The following is a 19260-nucleotide window of genomic DNA, read 5'->3' as shown; positions in this document are numbered from 1 at the left end:
AAAAGGAGAAGAGAGAAAAAATGGAAATACAGAAGTAAATCATTACCATTTTAAAAATTACACAAAATTGGTTATCTTTTTAATTATTTAGTAATGTTAGAAATGATTCAACACTAGAATTTGACTAAATGCCAAATTGTTTCTTTTATGTAGCTAAAACTTTTCTTTATATAAAGCAAACTCAACAAGGTGACATCATGGTAGAGGTTGGTCTTCCCATATAAACTGTAAAGTCCATTATGAAACATTCAGAAAAGAACAACACAGAAGCCTTGTGAATTTAGACAAATATCAGAGAGGCCTAATTTGAATTAGAGGAATATAAATTATAAATATTTACATGGAAAGGTTGTTTCCTGTTTTAAAATGCATTCAATAATTCACACTAAACAATGAATTACTTAATAAATACCCTAAATAAATCTTTTGAAGTAGATTATGACAACTAATAGAGAAGAACGACTTGTACTTTATGTTTTATGTGCCAACAAGGTGATGAGACTAACATTCTTAGAAAAGTTGAAGATTTCAAAAATCTTAATGAAAACATCAAATATATAAATGGAGCATGCGTCAATATTATTTTTTTAGACATGAAACATTTTAACAACAATCAGTAACTTAAATTGCATTTGTCCCAGCTATAACTAAACAGTATAAAACAACAGCCTTACAAAAGTAACCAGTAAATAAGACAGTAAAATTGAATAAGAAATAGACTTTTAAAAAAAAGCAATCATTAGGGTTTTTCCTCTAGTGATATAGAAAATCTTTGAAAAAAAAAAAAAAAACCCAGCAAGCTAAGAAGTCAGTGAGAAATAAATGCAGGGCAAGGGTCTTAGGAAGGAGCACTCCCTAGACCCGGGAAGAAAGCCCGGGGCTGTAGGAAGGCAAGAGAGCTACTTCTCCCAGTGGGGACTATGTCCCTTTTAAGGAGGGAGGATGAGAGGCTGAGTGGTGACGCCACAGCTGTGAGGGACAACAGGAGCAAGGGAAGAGAAGAGACAAGAATCCGAGAATCGACATGGAGACAATGTGGAAGGACATAGATCCACTTTAGTATGCATCGGAGCCCCTGCCTCTGTGTCAGGCAGTGTGGTGTGAGCCAAGGACACAGTGGCAACCAAAACAGAGAAACGCGCTCTCTTGAGAAATGGAGGAGGAGAAAATATAATGGGGAATAAATGGGAAGAGAGAGAGGGGAGAAAGGAGTCGGTGGTAACTGAGAAATGGAGAAGGGGAGAGAATGAGTGAGAAGGTGAAAGAGTCTTGTCTGCATCAAACCATAGAGCACATAACTCTCTTTTCTTAATGTTCACCTGGGTAACCCTGTACCATCTGTCTTTGATTGAGAATCATCAATGAAGCATAAATTTGATAGACCTAGTTTCCACTAACAGAAGTTATCCCCTGTTCTAATTTATGCTTACATATTTCTATTTGTGTGTGTCTATTAATAATCTCATGTTTTTCATCCAGTATCTTCTTACCTACTGATTTTCTAAATTTCTGTCTTGGGCTTCCCAAAGACTCTAATATTTCGTTTAATCGCAATGTGATCTCCGCCACCACCACAACATCAATACCTTCCATTTTATAGCAGTGAATCACCTCACTTAATTGCCACAGAAGATAAATCCACTAAGAAGAGAAAATACATAGCAAAATCAATTCCACTATGTTACACTGTACAAAGAGCCACACTTTTCAAAACTTCGTAGTTTCTTGAAATCAACATCTCTAATCATAAACATTGCATGAGCCTCCTTATTAATGCATCTCAATTATAAAGTGATCTTAAAAAGATAATATTTAATAATAAACCTGTTTATGTAAATTCATAAAGAAGATTCAATCACCTGTAGTCTAAACATCTATAGCTATGGTAGAAAATTTATGATCTGTCATTTTTATATATCACCAGATATTATCTGTATTCTCAAAGTTCTTATTCTTCCTTCAAGGCAGCTCCACGGTCACCATCCAGTTCTCCAAATTAGTAATGGGTGGGCAGGTGTTTCAGGCTCTAATCTTGGCGCTTAGAAACTAACTTCAATGCCTGTATCTCCAAAGGTTAGCACATAAACCAACCAGGGATGTAAGATGATAAAACAATACTCTCTCCTTCACAGCATCACTTAAAACAGTGTATATGATAAAACTTCAGATCTGTGCATCCTAACGTCACTAATCTGAGGAGGCTCAGAACCGCTGGAACTGAAATATTCGTTACTAAAATATTTTTTCATAAGTTTCTAGGCTATGATATTCAAATGTTTAACTTTCTACTTTCCATGAAATAAATAGCTCTTTTAAATCATCTAAATATATTACTGCAAGAAAAAAGCCTGGGCCTCCTTGTTTGTATTCTCTGTATCAATCTTCTTAATGCATTTATCCAAACTCATATAACCTTAGATACACTGTATTGACTCCTCCCTGAAACATTCTTCCACCCTAAAACCAAGTTGGAGCCAGGGTACAGGAACACACATTTTTAAAAAGGTTAACTCAGCACTACAAAGAGTATTTCCTTAAATATACATCTGCAAATCACAGGAATTATGCAGGTGGATAAGAGAGAAAACCCCAGTTGGAAATGTGTACTGCAACCTGAGTTAAGGAAGGAAGAAAGAGAGGGAGAGAGAGAGAGGGAAAAAGAGAAAAAAGAAGGGAGGGAGAAAGGGAGGAAGGGAAGGAATACTTTGTTGGTGCTGATTTTCTGCGTGAACTTGGCATAGTCACTTTTGGACACACTGATCCTCTGAATTCCAGATTTGCATTTTTGCCACAGGAACATTATCACATCCACAACAATCTCTTTATCAGGCTGCACACCCTGAAAACCAAAGTGGTGAAGCAAATGAATAAGAATAAGATAAACATGTATAACATTCACGAATGTCAGGCAACACTAAGAGCTGTGTGTGTCCATTCATCTAATCCTCACAGCGACCCAGCAAGGTGAGCAGCTCTACTGCACCCCACCACTTACAGACGAGCAAAACGAGGCACAAGGAGGTGAAGTGACTGTCCCAGAGCAGGGCTTTTGAACCTAGGCTGTTCAAGTCCTCGCTCTTAGCCAATGCTTTATGGATGCTACTTCTGCTTCTCCAAATGAAAGTCACAGACATCTGTAGGTGCATATGGAAGTGAGTCCCATCCAACTTTCAGATATATTTGTACTTTTTGCTTTTAAAAAATTTTTGCATTAAAATAATAAATAATTGGGGAGGAGGGAGATAAAACTGGTAAGGAGAGAGGAATGAGGAGCTGGGAAAGGATTCAGACAAGGACAGGGAGGAACTGGACAGAACTTTACTTTGGGTATCAACAGATGATCTAGAATAAGTATGTCTCTTCTCACATCAAAGTTACTTGGCTCTTTTAAAAAAAAAAAAAAAAGAAAGAAAGAAAACTAGGGCCAGACATGGTGACTCATGGTGGCCTTGTATCTCAGCTACTCAGGAAACACAGATTGCTAGGATCACAGTACAAGCCCAGCCCAGGTAAAAAGTTAGCAAGACCCCCACCTCAACCAATTAGCTGAGCATGATAGTACATATCTGTAATCCCATCTACACAGGAGGCATAGATAGAAGGATCACATCCAAGGCTGACCATAGGCAAAAATGCAGGCCCTACTTAAAAAATAACTCAAGTAAAAAGGGCTGGGGGTGTGGCTCAAGAAGGAGAGCACCTGCCTAGTAAGTATAAGGCCCTAAGTTCAAATCCCAGTACTGCCAAATAAAAAAAATGAACACTAAAGTTACTTATCATCTAAACTAGAAAGATAATGAATTACACGTTTAAAACATACCAAACTTTGAGCTGCTTTCAGACAGCTCTAACACTTAATTTGATATATTTCCCACCTCAGCACAAAGTTTGGGAACACAGCAGAATCAAACATGAGTAAATATTTACTGACTTGAGCTGAACTAAGACATATAATTTTTTAATTGACACATGAAAGTTCCTACCCTTTCAAGTATCAATAGTTATTTTTTGTTAAGCTTTTCTGCTATAATAATTACATTTGCCACCAAATACCTTTTTTGTAAGAATTAAATATCCATCACAGGTTGTAGCCTATTCTAATAAACCCAAAATAAACAGAAATTATTATAAGAACAGAGCTTCTCAAGTCCCTTACTATATTTCACTCCCCTGGGCAAATGTCAACACAATGCTCTACAATTGTGGAATTCAAGCCTTTTTTCTTTTTTTTTTTTTTTTTTTTTTGGTGGGGGTACTAGGATCTGAACTCAGGACCTCACACTCAGTAGGAGATGCTCTACCACTTGAATCATGCTCTCAGTCTTCAAGCTTCTTTTTTATAACAATAAAACCAAATCCCCAAATGAAATTCTATCAGAGCCCCAATATCATATATAAAACAAATAAAAGCAAATTAGTGTACCACCAAAGTTGGACTTCTGAGGAAACTCAGAGAAGTCCTGGGGACCTCTGGAAATCAGTTTTAAAACCAGTGCAGAGCACTTGCCTAGCATGCACTCACTTGAGTCCCTGAGTTCAGCCCCAGCACCACAAAAATAAAAACAAAAAAACAAAAAAATCCTGTGCTTTACGTAAGCACTCTTCTCTACACACAGCCATGTCTAAATACTGGCCAGTGTGGCAAAGTGGCTCCCAATATTAACCAGGCTTTGTGGTCAAGGCTGGAAAGGGAAATAGCAGAATCTCACTAGGCGTATTGACTCCACTGACAACCACAGCCTCAGTTCCTTCATCCTTAGAAATACAGAGAGCCCACATGCATACAAATGGAAAAATGAGGCCTGTTGAAACTATGCCAGGAGTGCGGGAGGGGAGATAAAGGAGAATTCAACTATGATATATTGTAAGAACTTTTGTAAATGCCACAGTGTATCCCCAGCACAACAATAAAAAAACAGATTGAATTAAATAAAAAGGAAGACAGCTAGCCCAGGACTTGCCCCAAAAGGGATACAAAACATCCAAAATGACAACAATAAGAAGAAAAGAAACTTAAAATTACAAGTCAAGGTACAAACTCCATGCTTTCTTCCATCTGGCCTTAAATTAGGCATAATAACTTCTTCCATACTATTAAAAGTTAATCAGAATAGCTGATTCACCTGGTGAGAGTCACAGACACAGTAATGCAAGATGGCTGCCAAATGAAAAATGTCTTCAGAGTATCCACAATTCCCCACACAAGTACCTGCACTCAAAACACAGAAGAAAATTAAACAAAAAAATCAACTAGGAAAGGTCAGACACAAGAGACGCAAAATTCTACAAACATGACATAAGCCATATCTAGGCAAATAAGTTAAGATAAAGTAGATGCTTCTGTATCAAAATTAGTCTAAGTATCTCTAATGCAATTAAAATAGATTGTTACTATTAATCTGTGTTAAGGATGCCAACTATATCCAAAGAGATAGTGAAGAGGCTTGCAGTATTTGAAAACATCTCAAATGTGGCAGTTGAAAGCAAAGTAATAAAAATATCTATTTGGAAGCCAAGGAAAACATGTATCATGACCTGGTACAAATTATTTAGAGCAACAGAGTAGCCTTGCAATGCCTTAAGAACATAGGAAAACATAAAACACAAGAGAATTAAACTGGGCGTAGATGGCTCAAGCATGTAATCCTAGCTACTAGGGAGGCTGAGATTGGGAGGATCACAGTTTTTAGGTCAAGCTGGGCAAACAGTTTGCGAGACCCCATCTCCACCAATAGCCGCATGCATTGGTACACACCTGAGATCTTAAGCTATGCAGGAGGCTGAGATCAGGAAGATCATGGGTCCACACCAACCTGAACAAAAAGGTTCATAAGATCCCCATCTCAACAGAAAAAGGTGAACATGGTGGAGAATACCTGTTATCTCAGTGATGGCAGGAAGTTTAAAATAGGATTGCAGTCCAGGTTGGCCTGGGCCAAAACACCCTATCTCCAAAATAACCAGGGCATGACTCAAGCAGTAGAGAACCTGGCTAGCAAGCGTGAAGCCCTGAGTCAAATCCCAGTACCACAAAAAAAAAAAAAATTTCATTGGTCCAAAAAGTTGACTTAATTTTTTAAATTAAGTCCTAGAATGAAGAGCACTGCATGCTGAAAGACAAGGGCCTTCTATGCGTGGCCAAGGAACCACATCACCTTGGCACCAAGTTTCCTCCATCCTTGTCACCTACCACATTCTCAAACTCCACCAGTGCACACCAGCCACACCTTCATCACCAAGCACACTCTTGCCTCAGGCCTTTGCACCTCCTGTTCCTCCTGCCCTGAACATTCTTTCTTCTCTTCTCTTCTAGAAAGAGCATGTTTTATCAGGCAAAACTCAATGTTTCAAAAACGTAAATAAAATACTCACCACGATAAATAATTTTGCTCAGGTAGGACTGAAGTGATTCTCCTTCTTTATCGTTTTCCAAAGGAAAGATCAAACCTTTGTTTCTCTTTACATTGATTAGTGGTTCTATTGCAATCAGAAGAATTAAATCCTTCTCTGCTTTTTTTGACTCCGGATCATCCTGCCTCTTAAAGAAGTATATCCCGCAAGTTAATTAGCAACTCAGCGCCATTTTAATGAAACAAAAACAAACGAATGGTTTTAGCAGATGTTACCTGGAGAAAATGAACAAGCTGCCTAGCAGAAGATTCAAATAAAGACCATTCTTCATAAGTAAAAGCTAATTTTACAAATTTCAAAGCAGCATCCATAGAAATAAGATTTTTCCTTTGTATCATAAGCTCCCGAAGAGATGTTTTTGGGAACTCGAGTTTTCCATTTGCACCAGTGTTTGAAACTAAAAAAGGAAAGAAAGATTTGAATATCATCCATGCAGAGACGTATTCACTAAATATTAACTCTCAGACACTACCAGGCTCCAGGGAAACAATGGAAGAGAAGCAGACAGTCCCTGCCCTCACTGAGGTTACAGGTATTGGACCAAACCAGAAATCTAAGTGGGCAAATGCAAAATGGTGGGGACAAATAGGACAGGTGACCAACAGGGGTTTCAGGGAGAAAGACAGTTAACAAAGGCTACCTCAAAGAAGGAGCACAAAACCTCAAATATAGGGAATAACCAACAGTTAGCTAGCCAATGAGGCAGCCAGACACAGATTGGAGACTCGGGAAAGAGAAGTAAAATAGGGACTTAGATTCTAGAATCCTGACTATATATCTCCAAAGAAGTGGCAGCATCGGCTATGGAACTGTAAGAAACATCAGCATTTAAGAGAAGGGCAAAGGGAGGGAAGGTGGCAGAGGAGAGTGCTGAGTGACAAAGAAGCAGTCTACAGGAAAAAGAGGATGAGAAGTGATTGAGCAGTGAGGAGGCTGTCCCCTGCCTGATGAAGGAGGAGATTGAGAACACAGAAAATTGACAATTCTTTGACAAATCTTTTTGTACAGAGACACACAGGGAGGAAGATGAAGAGGAATGGGGTAAAGGAACCACTTGGAGGAATTTGGCTTAAAGACATAAAGAGGAAAGGAGGAACACCCCTTCCATTTTAATGAGATGGTGGAAAGGGTGGATGCAGATGAGAGTATGTTGTAGGGTTTGAATGAAGGAAGTTAAGGAAATTCTCACCTGAAAACTGATACTTTTCCTGAGAAGAGATGAGCCCAAACTGTGGCACAGAGGCTCATTGCCTTCAGGTGGACATGCATACACACACACATACACACACACACACACACACACAGAGAGAGAGAGAGAGAGAGAGAGAGAGAACTCATCTAAAGCTACACAAACTAAGATCCAGCTTCTCACCTCTCCTCCCAGATGGACATTTCAGTCAAATAAGATGACTATTGCAAGCAACAAAAGGTAAACCCATGAGGAGAGAAAGTTAACAAAGACAACATAAATTGACATAAAGAAAACACAAATTGAGCATTCTTTACCACAGGAAGTGGAAAAATGAAACACAGTGAGCAAGAACTTCAGCATAAGTGCTCTCGGCAGCCTCCCTCATGAACAGAGCTGCAGAAATAATACACATCAGCAAACAAAGCAAGCAAATATATTAGAAACTAATCCTAACCTCCAAATAAGGTTTATTCCAAAACACAGAGTGGTTAAAAGTAGATAAACAAAGCTGAGTTCTGGTGGCTCATGCCTATAACTTCTATCTACTCAGGAGGCTGATAGGGAGCACCAAAGTTCCTGGTTGGCCTGGGCCTAAAGCGAGACCCCCATCCCCAAAATAACCAAAGCAAAAGTGACTGGAGCTGTGGCTCAAGTGGTAGAGCACCTGCCTAGCAAGTACAAAGTTCTGAATTCAAACCCCAGTACTTCCAAAAGGAAGAAAAAAATTAAGCAATCAATGTAATTCACCACACTAGTAGAAATAAAAAGAGAAAGCCATTTGATTTACTCAGTTAATCTCAATAAATCCAGAAAAGGCCTTTAATAAAAGTCAATAACTATTCAGGATTAAAAGCAGACCAAAAACAAAAACTCTTAACAAAGTAGGGACAGGAAACCTTCTTGATCTGAAAAGAGATATCTATAAAATTCCTCTAGCAAATACCTTAACTAATGGTACAATGTTAAAAGTTTTCCCTGAGATAAAAAAGAGACAAGGATGCCCGTCATCGCCATGTCCGTCCCATGTGTTTATTAAAGATCCCAGCCAGTGTGACAAGTCAAGAAATGAAAGAAAACGGAAATTTAAAAGTATAAGAATAGAAAAGAAGCCGAACGCAGGCAGCTCACGCCTGTAATCCTAGCTATTCAGGAGGCAGAGATCAGGAGGATTGCAGTTCAAAACCAGCCCAAGGCAACAGGTCTTGAGACCCTATCTTGAAAAACTCATTACAAAGAAGGGCTGGTAGAGTGGCTCAAGTGGTAAGTAGTGCCTGCTTAGCAAGTGTGAGGCCCTGAGTTCAAACCCCAGAACCACCAAAACAAGAATAGGAAGGGAGTATAATTGCCACCATTCATAGATGATTACCTACATAAAAAATCTATAAGTAAATTATTTGAATTACCAATTGAATTTAGCAAGATTGCTGAGCTCAAGGTCAATATATAAACTGGATATCAGTTTCTCATATATGGACTACCAAGATAAAATTTTCATTATGTGTGTCTATCATCAAGTAGCATCTGAACATTTTATTTACGGATTAGAAGTTCTTTTCCTGCCATGAACAGCTCTGAGACAACATCACGCAGCTCCACTTCATCGGTGACAACAGTTCCAGTTTGCAGCGTTCGCCTGTTTGAATCAGAAAGTGCTTCCAGGACAGCCAGAAACCGGGTCGCAGTGCTGTCAAACAGCTCTTCCAATAGCCGTTCTGTGACAGTGCGTGGCCACGACAGCTGGAAAATAAAGAATACAGTCCATGCCTCAAAGAAAAGTCAGGTGTGCTGAACCACGCTAACAGGAGAGTGATTAGCTTAACAACAAGGTGGCTGCTTTCGGATCTTCACTTCTGAGATGTCACTCCAACCCCGCCCCCACCCATTTAATTCACATTGTGTTAGAGGTTTTGCTGCTTCTTTGCACGTTTGTTTCCAAGGCAGTGTGAAAAGGTTATTGTCATGGTCTTTTTATTAAGGAAGCATCGTCTTCTTGTGCTTTGTGGTACTTTGATTACAGCGGTAAGGGCCTGATACTCAAATTTTGTGTCTATCTCTCAGAACACCAAATCTCCAGAGGTTCTGTGGATCTAAGTGGGAGATTGTTAACAAACACTGCAGGAAATGTGAACGTAGAATGTCCTCAAACTTGAAGCAAACCTTTATAGTCTAACTACCAAGGCTGTGGTAGTTAGCTCCACAGCTAATAAGTACACTAATAAGTGAGTTCCCAACCTCTTCTCCTCATGCAGACAGCTGGGCCCCACGCCTTATTCCCTCTGACAAATGCCCTGCTCTCTGCATTTAGGTTACCAATAAGAAAGACTGGTGGTGCTAGTTGGTGTTTCCAAACTTCATATCCAGCAAGAAGACACTACTCATATTTCCCAAGATTCTCTTGCTTCTTTTTTCTTCTTTGTGCAAAGTTAGAAAAACAAAAAAGGAAAAGCAGGGATAAAGCTACTTTGGGCTATCTTCCCCCCCAAACACCAGCTTCCCTACTCATTAGCTTCTGTGCCTTTTCCATCCATAGGCCAACTGAGAGGTTAAAAAGCTCAATGAAGCTTGAACTCCATTCCTTTCACTCTCTTCCTTATAGAGGTAAGGGTTTCTTCCCAGCTTTGTATTATAGGTTAACAAAGAACTATAAAAATAATTATTTAAATAGTAAAATGAACTTTCTAATAATTAGAAGTATTCAAATGAAATGGTAGTTGTCTACCAATCAGTGAAAATAAAATATTTATAAAAATATCATAGAAAGGGCTGGTGGAGTGGCTCAAGTGGTAGAGCACCTGCCTAGCAAGCATGAGGTCCTGAATTCAAACCCCAGTGCTGCCAAAAAAAAAAAGAAAAATATTTTAGAAAAACTATATAATAAAATATTATAGAAAAATAGGAACAAAATATTTATTAGAGCCATAAGTGATTATTAAGTAAAATATTTTCAAATATAAATACTTAAAAGATCTATAAAGAAGAATTAAAGCTAAAAAAAGATGGACTGTCAAGTATGACAAAATATTAAATGTCTATAAAAATTATGAGTTCATTAAACATTTTAAAAATTAAAATGTCTAGTAGACAAATGGTCAAAAACTGAAAAATAATTCACAAAAAATGAAATATAAAGAACAAACCCAACTATAACAGAAAGGTATGCCCAAGAAATAAAGTGATAAGCCATTTTGTAAAACTGAATTTAGTAAAAAAATGCTTAAATAATATCAAAATAATATTTAAAAATGGATATAATAATAAAAATAATATCAAACTAATACAGCTTGTGGTAAAATTGGTACAGGCAGGTTAGTACCTTGAAAATAGTGCCTATGTTGGCCACAGGAGCATGTGGTGAAAGAGCTTCCTCCCCTCATGGTGAACAGGAAGCAGAGAGTGAGGAAGGCAGAGGAAACCAGGTATACCCTTTAAAGGCATACCCACCCATAGCCTACTTCCCCCAGGTAGGCCCACTGACTACGACCTCCCAAAATAATGCCACTAACTGGGTACCACATATTCAAGTGACCTTGCCGGGGGGCGGGGCGGGGGGGTCCACTTCAGAACATGTAGTTTCTGCATTAAAATACATCCTTCAACTGTCTTGCTCACACAGCAGATACTTTAAAAACATTTGAATGAATCACTGCATGGTTGATCATTAGGAATCTAAATTGGTATTCCTTTAAAAGAACCTTTTGAAAGCCAAGATGACCTCCTAGGAGATTTAATACATATTAAAGCTACTTTACTTTGTAGAAACATAATAAAATTATTTCATGCATAGAAGGTAGGGCACTTTGCAAAATATATAAAGGTTAAAGAAATACAACATTATGAAAAGGGCATGTTGACTAATCTCTACAAAAACTACCCACTAATTTTAAAAAAATACACCACCAGAACATTTCATACAACAATTATCTTAAAGCAAACCAGAAATAAACTCAGTTTAACATAATTTTGTCTGGAATTTTAAATAATTTTCTTTTTGTTTCTTTTTCTTATTTGTAAGTCAGTACTTTTTTTTTTTATTGTTGTTGTACTGATGGTACATTGTGACATTTACAAAAGCTCTTACAATATATCATAGTTAAATTCACCCCTCCATCATTCTCCTTTGTCCCCTGCCCCCATTCCTGGAATAGTTTCAACAGGTCTCATTTTTCCATTTTCATATATGAGTACAAAATCATTCCACCATATTCACCCTCCCACGCACTTTCCTTATATACTCCCCTCTCCCATTGATGCAAACCCCAAGAGGACCTATTTTATCTATTGTTCTCTCTTTTTAGAGGGAAAAACAAACATTTTTGTTTAAGATATCTGTACAGAGAGTTTCATTATGACATTTCCATCTATATATGTATTGTATCCCGAATTGACTCAGCTGCTCTATTTTTCTCCTTTCTACCTTAGTCCCCTTCTTATGCTGACTTCATAAATATAAATAAATTTTATATTTATTCCTGTATAGAAAGTACATCGACCATATTCACATCCTTAACTTCTTTCTTTTATCCTCCCGCTCTCGCTAGTGACCTTAACGTGACCTGTTTTCATAATATTGCTTATGTTTGTATTAGACCTGTATTTCACACATGAGAGAAAGCATTAAAATATATTTAACTTTGCTACCACAGTGACCATAAGTCCTAATCATATGCTAAGCAATGGCAGCTTCAGATATTTAAACTTGGTTTTCACAGAGAAAAAAAAATGTTGATAAGCAGGACAAAAAATCCCCTACCCTCCTATAAAGAGTAAAGCATTACTACTTGAGCAATATCAGATTCAGGTGGTTCAACAACACATCCACGGAATTGCCTAGAATTTAATAAGCCATCGCCCCCATAATTATATACCATTCATCAATACGGGACGTGATCTAAAAGGGAAATAAAGATATGCTTCTGGGCTCAGAAGTCAATATGGTCATGCTGAATAGCAATGTAATGACACCATGTCCACAATAATACTTGTATTTAAATATCATGATTTATTTAAAAGAAAATACAGAGGATCATTCCTAAATGTTGTAAGATCTGAGGAGAGAGTCCTTGGAGTAGTGAGAAAGCACTGGACTTAGAGGTGCAGCAGCTGACTTGTGACTGGAGTGAGTTATTTAAACACTCCCAAATGCATTTTCCCTCAAAAAGCACTGAACTAAATGAGTCCCAATTCCTTCCGGGTTCTGAGACTGCAACTCTCGGTCAGAAAGTGCTCATCTTCTTCCCCCTCGCTTTCATTTCCGTCCCTACACAGATGCTCACAGAAGAGAGCTGATGCTGTCTAGAACAGTCAGGGGCAGCTTCAGAGAGATACAGAACTGGTCCTTCAGGGACACTGAGCTCAGAAAGGCAAAAGGGAGGAGTGGGAGAAGAAAAGGGAAGAAGGACAAGAGAGTAGGACCGCACAAGCAGGCCTGTCTCACTCCCTTCCCCAGGCAGTCCTTAGTGCTGCTTGCCAAATAGGCCTGGGGCTGGAAGGGGCCGAGTGTGTAGTTATGGTGAGTGAGAGGGGTGTCCTGCCACTTCCATGCTGATCATCATGACCTCTGTGAGGTCCTCCCGAGCTCTCTCATCCCCTCTAGCCCCATTTCTAAGTGAGGGCTGCTCCCTAGCCTGGCTCTGAGCAGCAGTCTTAAGCAGACTCCTGGTAACTCTACTAGCATCTTATTCCAATGGGCATTAAATTAAGCCAGCTGAGGTGTGAGGGTTTGTTTGTTGCTACAGTGTAACCTAGTTCCTGGACCGTCCTGAAGGGCAACCAAACACTTATGAGAAGAGGTGCCAACCCCTTCTCTCCAACCTCAAAGCTAATCAAGGCAGTCAAAGGCAAGGGCTTGTGTAGACCTATTCAGAGGCCTGTTCACTTGCAAGGAAGAGCCTGTTGATTCAAACCGTTCCCATCCTTTTCAGCCTCTCATCCCTTAATGTTGCAAAACGGTGATTGTGCTAAATTTAGCACACAACGCATGAGAAAGGGGTAGAATGAGACCACATCTAAACTGGGAAAACATTCTTCTCCCTATCTGCCATTGGTGCAGAAAATTGGAAGCAAGATTTAACACTAGTGACTGGGCTTAAAGAACACCAAAAAATAGCACACATATACTGCAAAAAGACGACTTTTTAAACTTACACTTTGTGCTTCCTTTAGGTTAACTCTTATCTTTGGTCTAAACAAAGCTTTGTTTTTTCTTCTAGATTCAAATACTCCTCGTTTGAAGATCATCACTGCCATCTGCCTCAAAAAGAAGAACCACATATGAAGTCCTGATAGAATGCACTTCTTAGCTACTATATTAAGCACTTAATCAACCACGATGTACAGTAAGTTTCTTTTATCTCATTAAATATTTATACCTTTATTGTGGCCTCTCTGTAATATCCTCTGGATTCTTCCTCCTGTGATTTTGAGGTACTCATTAATTCCAGTTGTCTTAACTCATCAATTTTAGCTAAAGCCCGCCGAGCAAATGCCTGTGTGAGATTAAAATAAATTTAATTCATACAAAGTTGGGATATAGCTATTAAAAATGTATAAAAACAGTAAGTTTTGTTGTCCTAAACATTTGATTTAATCTGTAAGCTGATGAATTAAACTGTAGGCTGATGTTGACTCCTTATGACATGGTAGCCATCCAATCTATTCTATCATTTAAGATAGAATATATGCACCCCTAACCTCTGTAGATCTACAGTTAATAAACTGTCAGACACACTAGCTTCATGAATGCTTAGACACATACACACACATCCTCAGGTGGTCTTCTCAAAGCCTAACCTTCCTAGCATACCATGCCTATAATCTACCCACCTATTCACACACAGACCACTACACTGTGAGGTCCTTAACAGCCTTTATTCAGTTTTGAATTCCCAATACCAACATGCAGAAAGCATTTATAAATATCTGAGGGAAGGGAGGGAAGAAGGAAGGCTTGCTTATTTGATCATTTTACCATGGTTACAATTCTCTACAGATATTAACAAAAGTTCCAGAGAGCTATTAAGAGTTCAAGAACAAGAGTTCATTGTCATTTATTTTACCATTTCTTTGAAATATTTTATTCATAATTTATAATTTTAATACATATGCTTCCATCCCAACAATAATATTAATATGTAAAAACAGTTATATTTTCCATTAAGGAAGAATCCCAATAGGAGTTGAATGGTTAAAACTATATAACCATTCCCTTATAATTTCAACAGCTACAGTAAAATGTGCCACCTCTAATATACAACAGCTTCACTATACATATATGTTAAATTGTTTCTAGGTTATATCCAGGCTATCAAAGTATCCCAAAGTATAGGTGAATTCAGCTATCCCTCTGCCTGTGGGCATCCAACCCTTCAGAAGTAGTCCAGGCAGGAATAACTAAATGTAAGGAACCATTAATGGGCCAAATGATTTATTTATGGTTATGAACAGGATATGAGTGGGACTTTGTACAGCTGTGCAGCCTGTGTCAACTCCCAGCCAAGTGGCTGAATAAGGGCTAAACTCAACCTGCCCTTCCCTTCCTAAGCTGTGCATGTACCCTTGGACAGACATGTGTTGACCCAAAGGAAGTAGTGACTATTTCCAGTTTTCAGCAGGGCCCCATCCACTGACCAAGCCAGTACCGTGTCCTGTAGAGAAGGTGCCCTTTTCAGTTTACACAGAGAGTCCATAACAGCCAATAGAAGCCCCTGCCAACTTAAGTTATATTTCAGCTATTTAGTCTAAAAGGTGTACAGGAAAAGAGGAATAAAAAAGAAATCGAATGTGACCACTGGTGGCTGGAAGCAGAGAAAAAGCAAGATAAAGTATAGCAGTAAGTGGCAGGGACACAGCACTAAACAGGGAAGGAAGGTGGCTTACATGTGAGAACAAATCAAGGAAAGATATGTTCAGAAAAGGAGCAAAGAAGGTAGGAGTTTGTAGAGAAGAGAGGAGAGAACAGAAAGTAGAGCAAGAAATCCAACAGAATGGAAAAGCCAAGCAAATTTCTTCAAATAAAGCCTGTAACTTTTGTCTTTGCTTCCTTTCAATTTTTTGGTTGGTTTTGGTTTGGGTTTTGTTTCTTTGAGGTATCTAAAGAAGCAGATGCTGAGTAGGCTCTATTTCAAAGGTTGGATCCACCCAAATTAAAAAGCCACACACCTCTCCATGAATACCAGCTTGGCAGTCATAGTAGCACTGGCAAACAGCTGTGTACAAGGTAGCTCTCCACGTCAGGTACCTGATGGACAGGAGCGGAACAGAGGATTCCATGCATATGCTGGCCCACAGCAGGTATTCTAAGGCCTGAGAAACAAATGGCATAATTGAATTTATTCCCTTTTTCTTTGTTTCTTATTTATTTATTTATTTAGTTAGTTAGTTAGTGTGTGTGTGTGTGTGTGTGTGTGTGTGTGTGTGTGGTAGTAGCAGGGTTTGAACTCAAGGCCTCACACTTAATAGGCTCTCTACCACTTGAGCCAAGAGCCATGCCCCCAACCCTTTTTTCTTTAGTAATTTTTCAGATAGGGTGTCATATTTTTGCCCAGACCTGCCTGGATCATGAGCCTCCCAATCTCCACCTCCCAAATAGCTGGGATTGCAGGCATGTACCACCACACCTGGCAATTCTGGTTTCTTAGACTAACAATGATGATTTCATTTAATAGACAGCTCTAAAGTCAACAGAACCAGTCACAAGAGACCTGACAAGTACCCTAGATTCTCAAATAATGATAGTAAATTTAAGAATAAACCTTCTCATCCAATAACAAATTAGACCTGCAACAATTGAGGAAATAAGTTTTTAAATATAACTATATTGGGTCAATAACCTACCTTGAAAAGGCAAATCACCAAAAGGGTCCAATAGCTTCATATATGCAAAGCAAACCCACTAGACTGGCATGGGGTTTAATAGCAAAAACAAGGAAAATACTGGTAACATTCAGACCCCATTGCCATCTGTGGAACCCATAGATGTGTACCTAACACATATGCAAGCAGCTACCAGTGAAAACCTAAAACAAAAAAGAAGCCAGAAAAGGCAGCATTCACCAGGGTCTGGTCAGTTTTAATCCCAGAGAGAAAGAAACTGCTGGAAGAAGGTCAAGATTTAACAAAAAATTGTAACACTCTTTGCCCTGGAATGTAAGCTCCTCCCATCAGAGTGTAGATTCACTTAGGAAAGGGACTTCCGCTGTTCACCAGTCTCTTCAGCACCTAGAACTTCACCTGGCAAGCAGTAAACATGCCATAAATATTTGCTGACCAACCAACTGGGTGGACTTAATTAGAAAGTTTCTGTTTACAGTCCTAAATATAGAAATATTCCAAGCAATCATAAAGAATCAAAGAACTGAAGGTCACTCCAACTTTCTCCCTCACCAACATGGCCAGCACCACCACTGGAAGCCCCACAACTTCCCTCCCCAAGAGTTCCTACCTCCAGTAAAAAGGATCACACCATGTCACAACAGAAGCCATTCTTCAACAGGAAAAATACTTTCATCATTTAAAACAAAATGCACCTTGGACAGGAGGTGTGGCTCAGGCCATACAGTGCCTGCTAACCCCAGTCCTACCAATATAAAATAAAATAAAAATAAAATCCACCTTGGGAATCTGATACATTGGTCCTAGTCAGGCCTTCTGGGACCAAACTGAACACTCCAGAACTCACTTCCAAATCACAGCCTTCCAAGAATCTGAAAACACTTGTGTAGCCTGCCCTCTCCTCCAGACCTCTCTCCAGGACAAATTGCCCAAATACTTCCAGAACTCACAGGACTGCACTTCCCTTGTCATGGTTGGGCATCTGAGCTTCACTCTAAGTTGTCAACATCCTTTTCAAGTGTGACTAGACCAGAGTGAAAACTCTCAGTGCCTGCTTCTTCTGGCCACTACATCATGCTGTTAGACAACACTGCCTTCTTGTTGTTTTTGCTATTGCAGCTGTGCTGTTTGCTGACCTTGTCACACTGTGAAGTGACATGAAATTAAGTCATCAAAACTTCTTGGCCAGGTGCTGGTGGCTCACGCCTATAATCCTAGCTACTCAGGAGGCAGAGATCAGGAGGATCACAGTTCAAAGCCAGCCCAAGCAAACAGTTCGAGAGACCCTATCTCAAGGAAACCAGTCACAAAAATAGGGCTGGTGGAGAAGCTCAAGATGAAGGCCCTGAGTTCAAACACCAGTACCAAAAAAAAAAACTCTTGAGTTTTTCTCATATTCACTGCTCCCTAACAACCCCTACTTTGGATTTCTGCACTTGGATCAGTGTGGTTTGGGGGCTATGAGATTAAATCATGTGTAAATCCCCCCTTTAAATTCACATCTTTCCAGAATCCCTCAGGACCCCTGGCATCAAAATAAAATGGTTTCAGTTACCAGTTGTTCACATTATATTTGGGTTTGACTTTAGAATTAGAATTAAAGAAAATCACAGATTTTCATGCCAGCAGGGACCTTAAATTTAACTTAATCTGACTCCAAGCAACTAAACCTGCTTCTAAGCAGCAGCAATGGGGCTGGAATTCACATCTTTGATCTCTCAAGTGCAGAATTCTTTCCACTCACAGAGCAGCCTTGACAACACAGACAAGCTTGCCAAAATCCACTTAGGGTCCTGAAAAACCCTCTTTCAAGTTAATTAAACATGAAAAGTCACTTCTAAAATGACTCCATTTACAGCAGGTTTTTTTAGCCCTAAAAGCTAAAAATGATTACTTCTATCATAGAAAAATAAGACTTTGAGAGCTTCTCCTGGTGGCAGATGACTATAATCCCAACTACTCAGGGATGGAGTAGCTCTTCTACTCAGGAAGATCGGTTTGAGGCCAATAGAGGCAAAAAGTTAGTGAGATCTTATCTCAAAAAACAAGCTGGGTGTGGTGCACACGTCTGTAATCCCAATTATGCAGGAAGAAGAGCTAGGAAGATCATGGTTGGAGGACGGCCCAGGCAAAAGCACCAAGACCCTATCTAAAAATACAAACTGCAAAGCAAAATGGTCTTGGGGTGTGGTTGAAGTGGTAGAGTGCTTCCCCAGCAAGGGCAAGGCCCCAAGTTCAAACTTGTCTGCTGAGAGAGAGAGAAGGATGAAGCGGCGGGGCTCGGGAGGAGGGAGAGAACTTTGAAAAAACAAGCTATGTCCATACCTGGGCATGTTTCAGATGTCAGGAGAAAGACAAACGCAATGAATTAGTTCGCCACAGGGTGGCGCTACAGCTTCATTTGTACCGTTTGAGGAACCTAAAGCCATCTCAAAGTTGACTTAAAGCTTCAGCAAGGACGTGTGGGAGACTGACAGTACTTCTTCAAGCCAAATACTCTACCAAAATGTTTGTTAAATAAAACACAAACTGATAGTTTTTTTTTTAGAATGAAGACATTCCTACTTATTCTTTAATGTTTGTTAAGTTTATACTAGTCTTAATTGGTACAGAAGAAACTAGGTCATTTCATAAACAAAAGCAAGTTATCATTTGTATTTAGGAAAAAAGATTTCCAAAATCTGCCCTCCCTGTTTTCCTTACTCTTATACTGATGTCCTGCCTTAGCACTAAATGAAGTGAGTCCCATCTGAGGAAAAACCCCTGGTCACTCTGGGTCTTCAGGATCTCTTTGGGAATACAGGATTGTGTATTTAAAAAGAAAAAGG

General features: G+C 39.2%; 1 protein-coding gene across 2 annotated transcripts in view; it reads right to left on the bottom strand.

Annotated features, from left to right (window-relative positions):
- The window catches only part of Cfap54 (cilia and flagella associated protein 54), a 210157-nt gene that overhangs the window by 171859 nt on the left and 19038 nt on the right, over positions 1–19260 (bottom strand). For both annotated transcript variants that reach the window (XM_074084168.1, XM_074084170.1), the window contains exons 6-14: positions 15761–15904; positions 13972–14088; positions 13748–13849; positions 9142–9340; positions 6627–6808; positions 6373–6538; positions 5124–5209; positions 2705–2839; positions 1491–1641 (exon numbers count right to left, since the gene is read on the bottom strand). In XM_074084168.1, the coding sequence (XP_073940269.1) occupies positions 1491–1641; positions 2705–2839; positions 5124–5209; positions 6373–6538; positions 6627–6808; positions 9142–9340; positions 13748–13849; positions 13972–14088; positions 15761–15904 (1282 nt within the window). The remainder of the gene's footprint in view (positions 1–1490; positions 1642–2704; positions 2840–5123; positions 5210–6372; positions 6539–6626; positions 6809–9141; positions 9341–13747; positions 13850–13971; positions 14089–15760; positions 15905–19260) is intronic.

The sequence above is a fragment of the Castor canadensis genome, chromosome 8, assembly GCF_047511655.1.
Source record: "Castor canadensis chromosome 8, mCasCan1.hap1v2, whole genome shotgun sequence".
Taxonomy (NCBI): domain Eukaryota; kingdom Metazoa; phylum Chordata; class Mammalia; order Rodentia; family Castoridae; genus Castor; species Castor canadensis.
The sequence above is the reverse complement of the archived record's forward strand: the minus strand, read 5'-3'. Positions and strand labels throughout refer to the sequence as shown.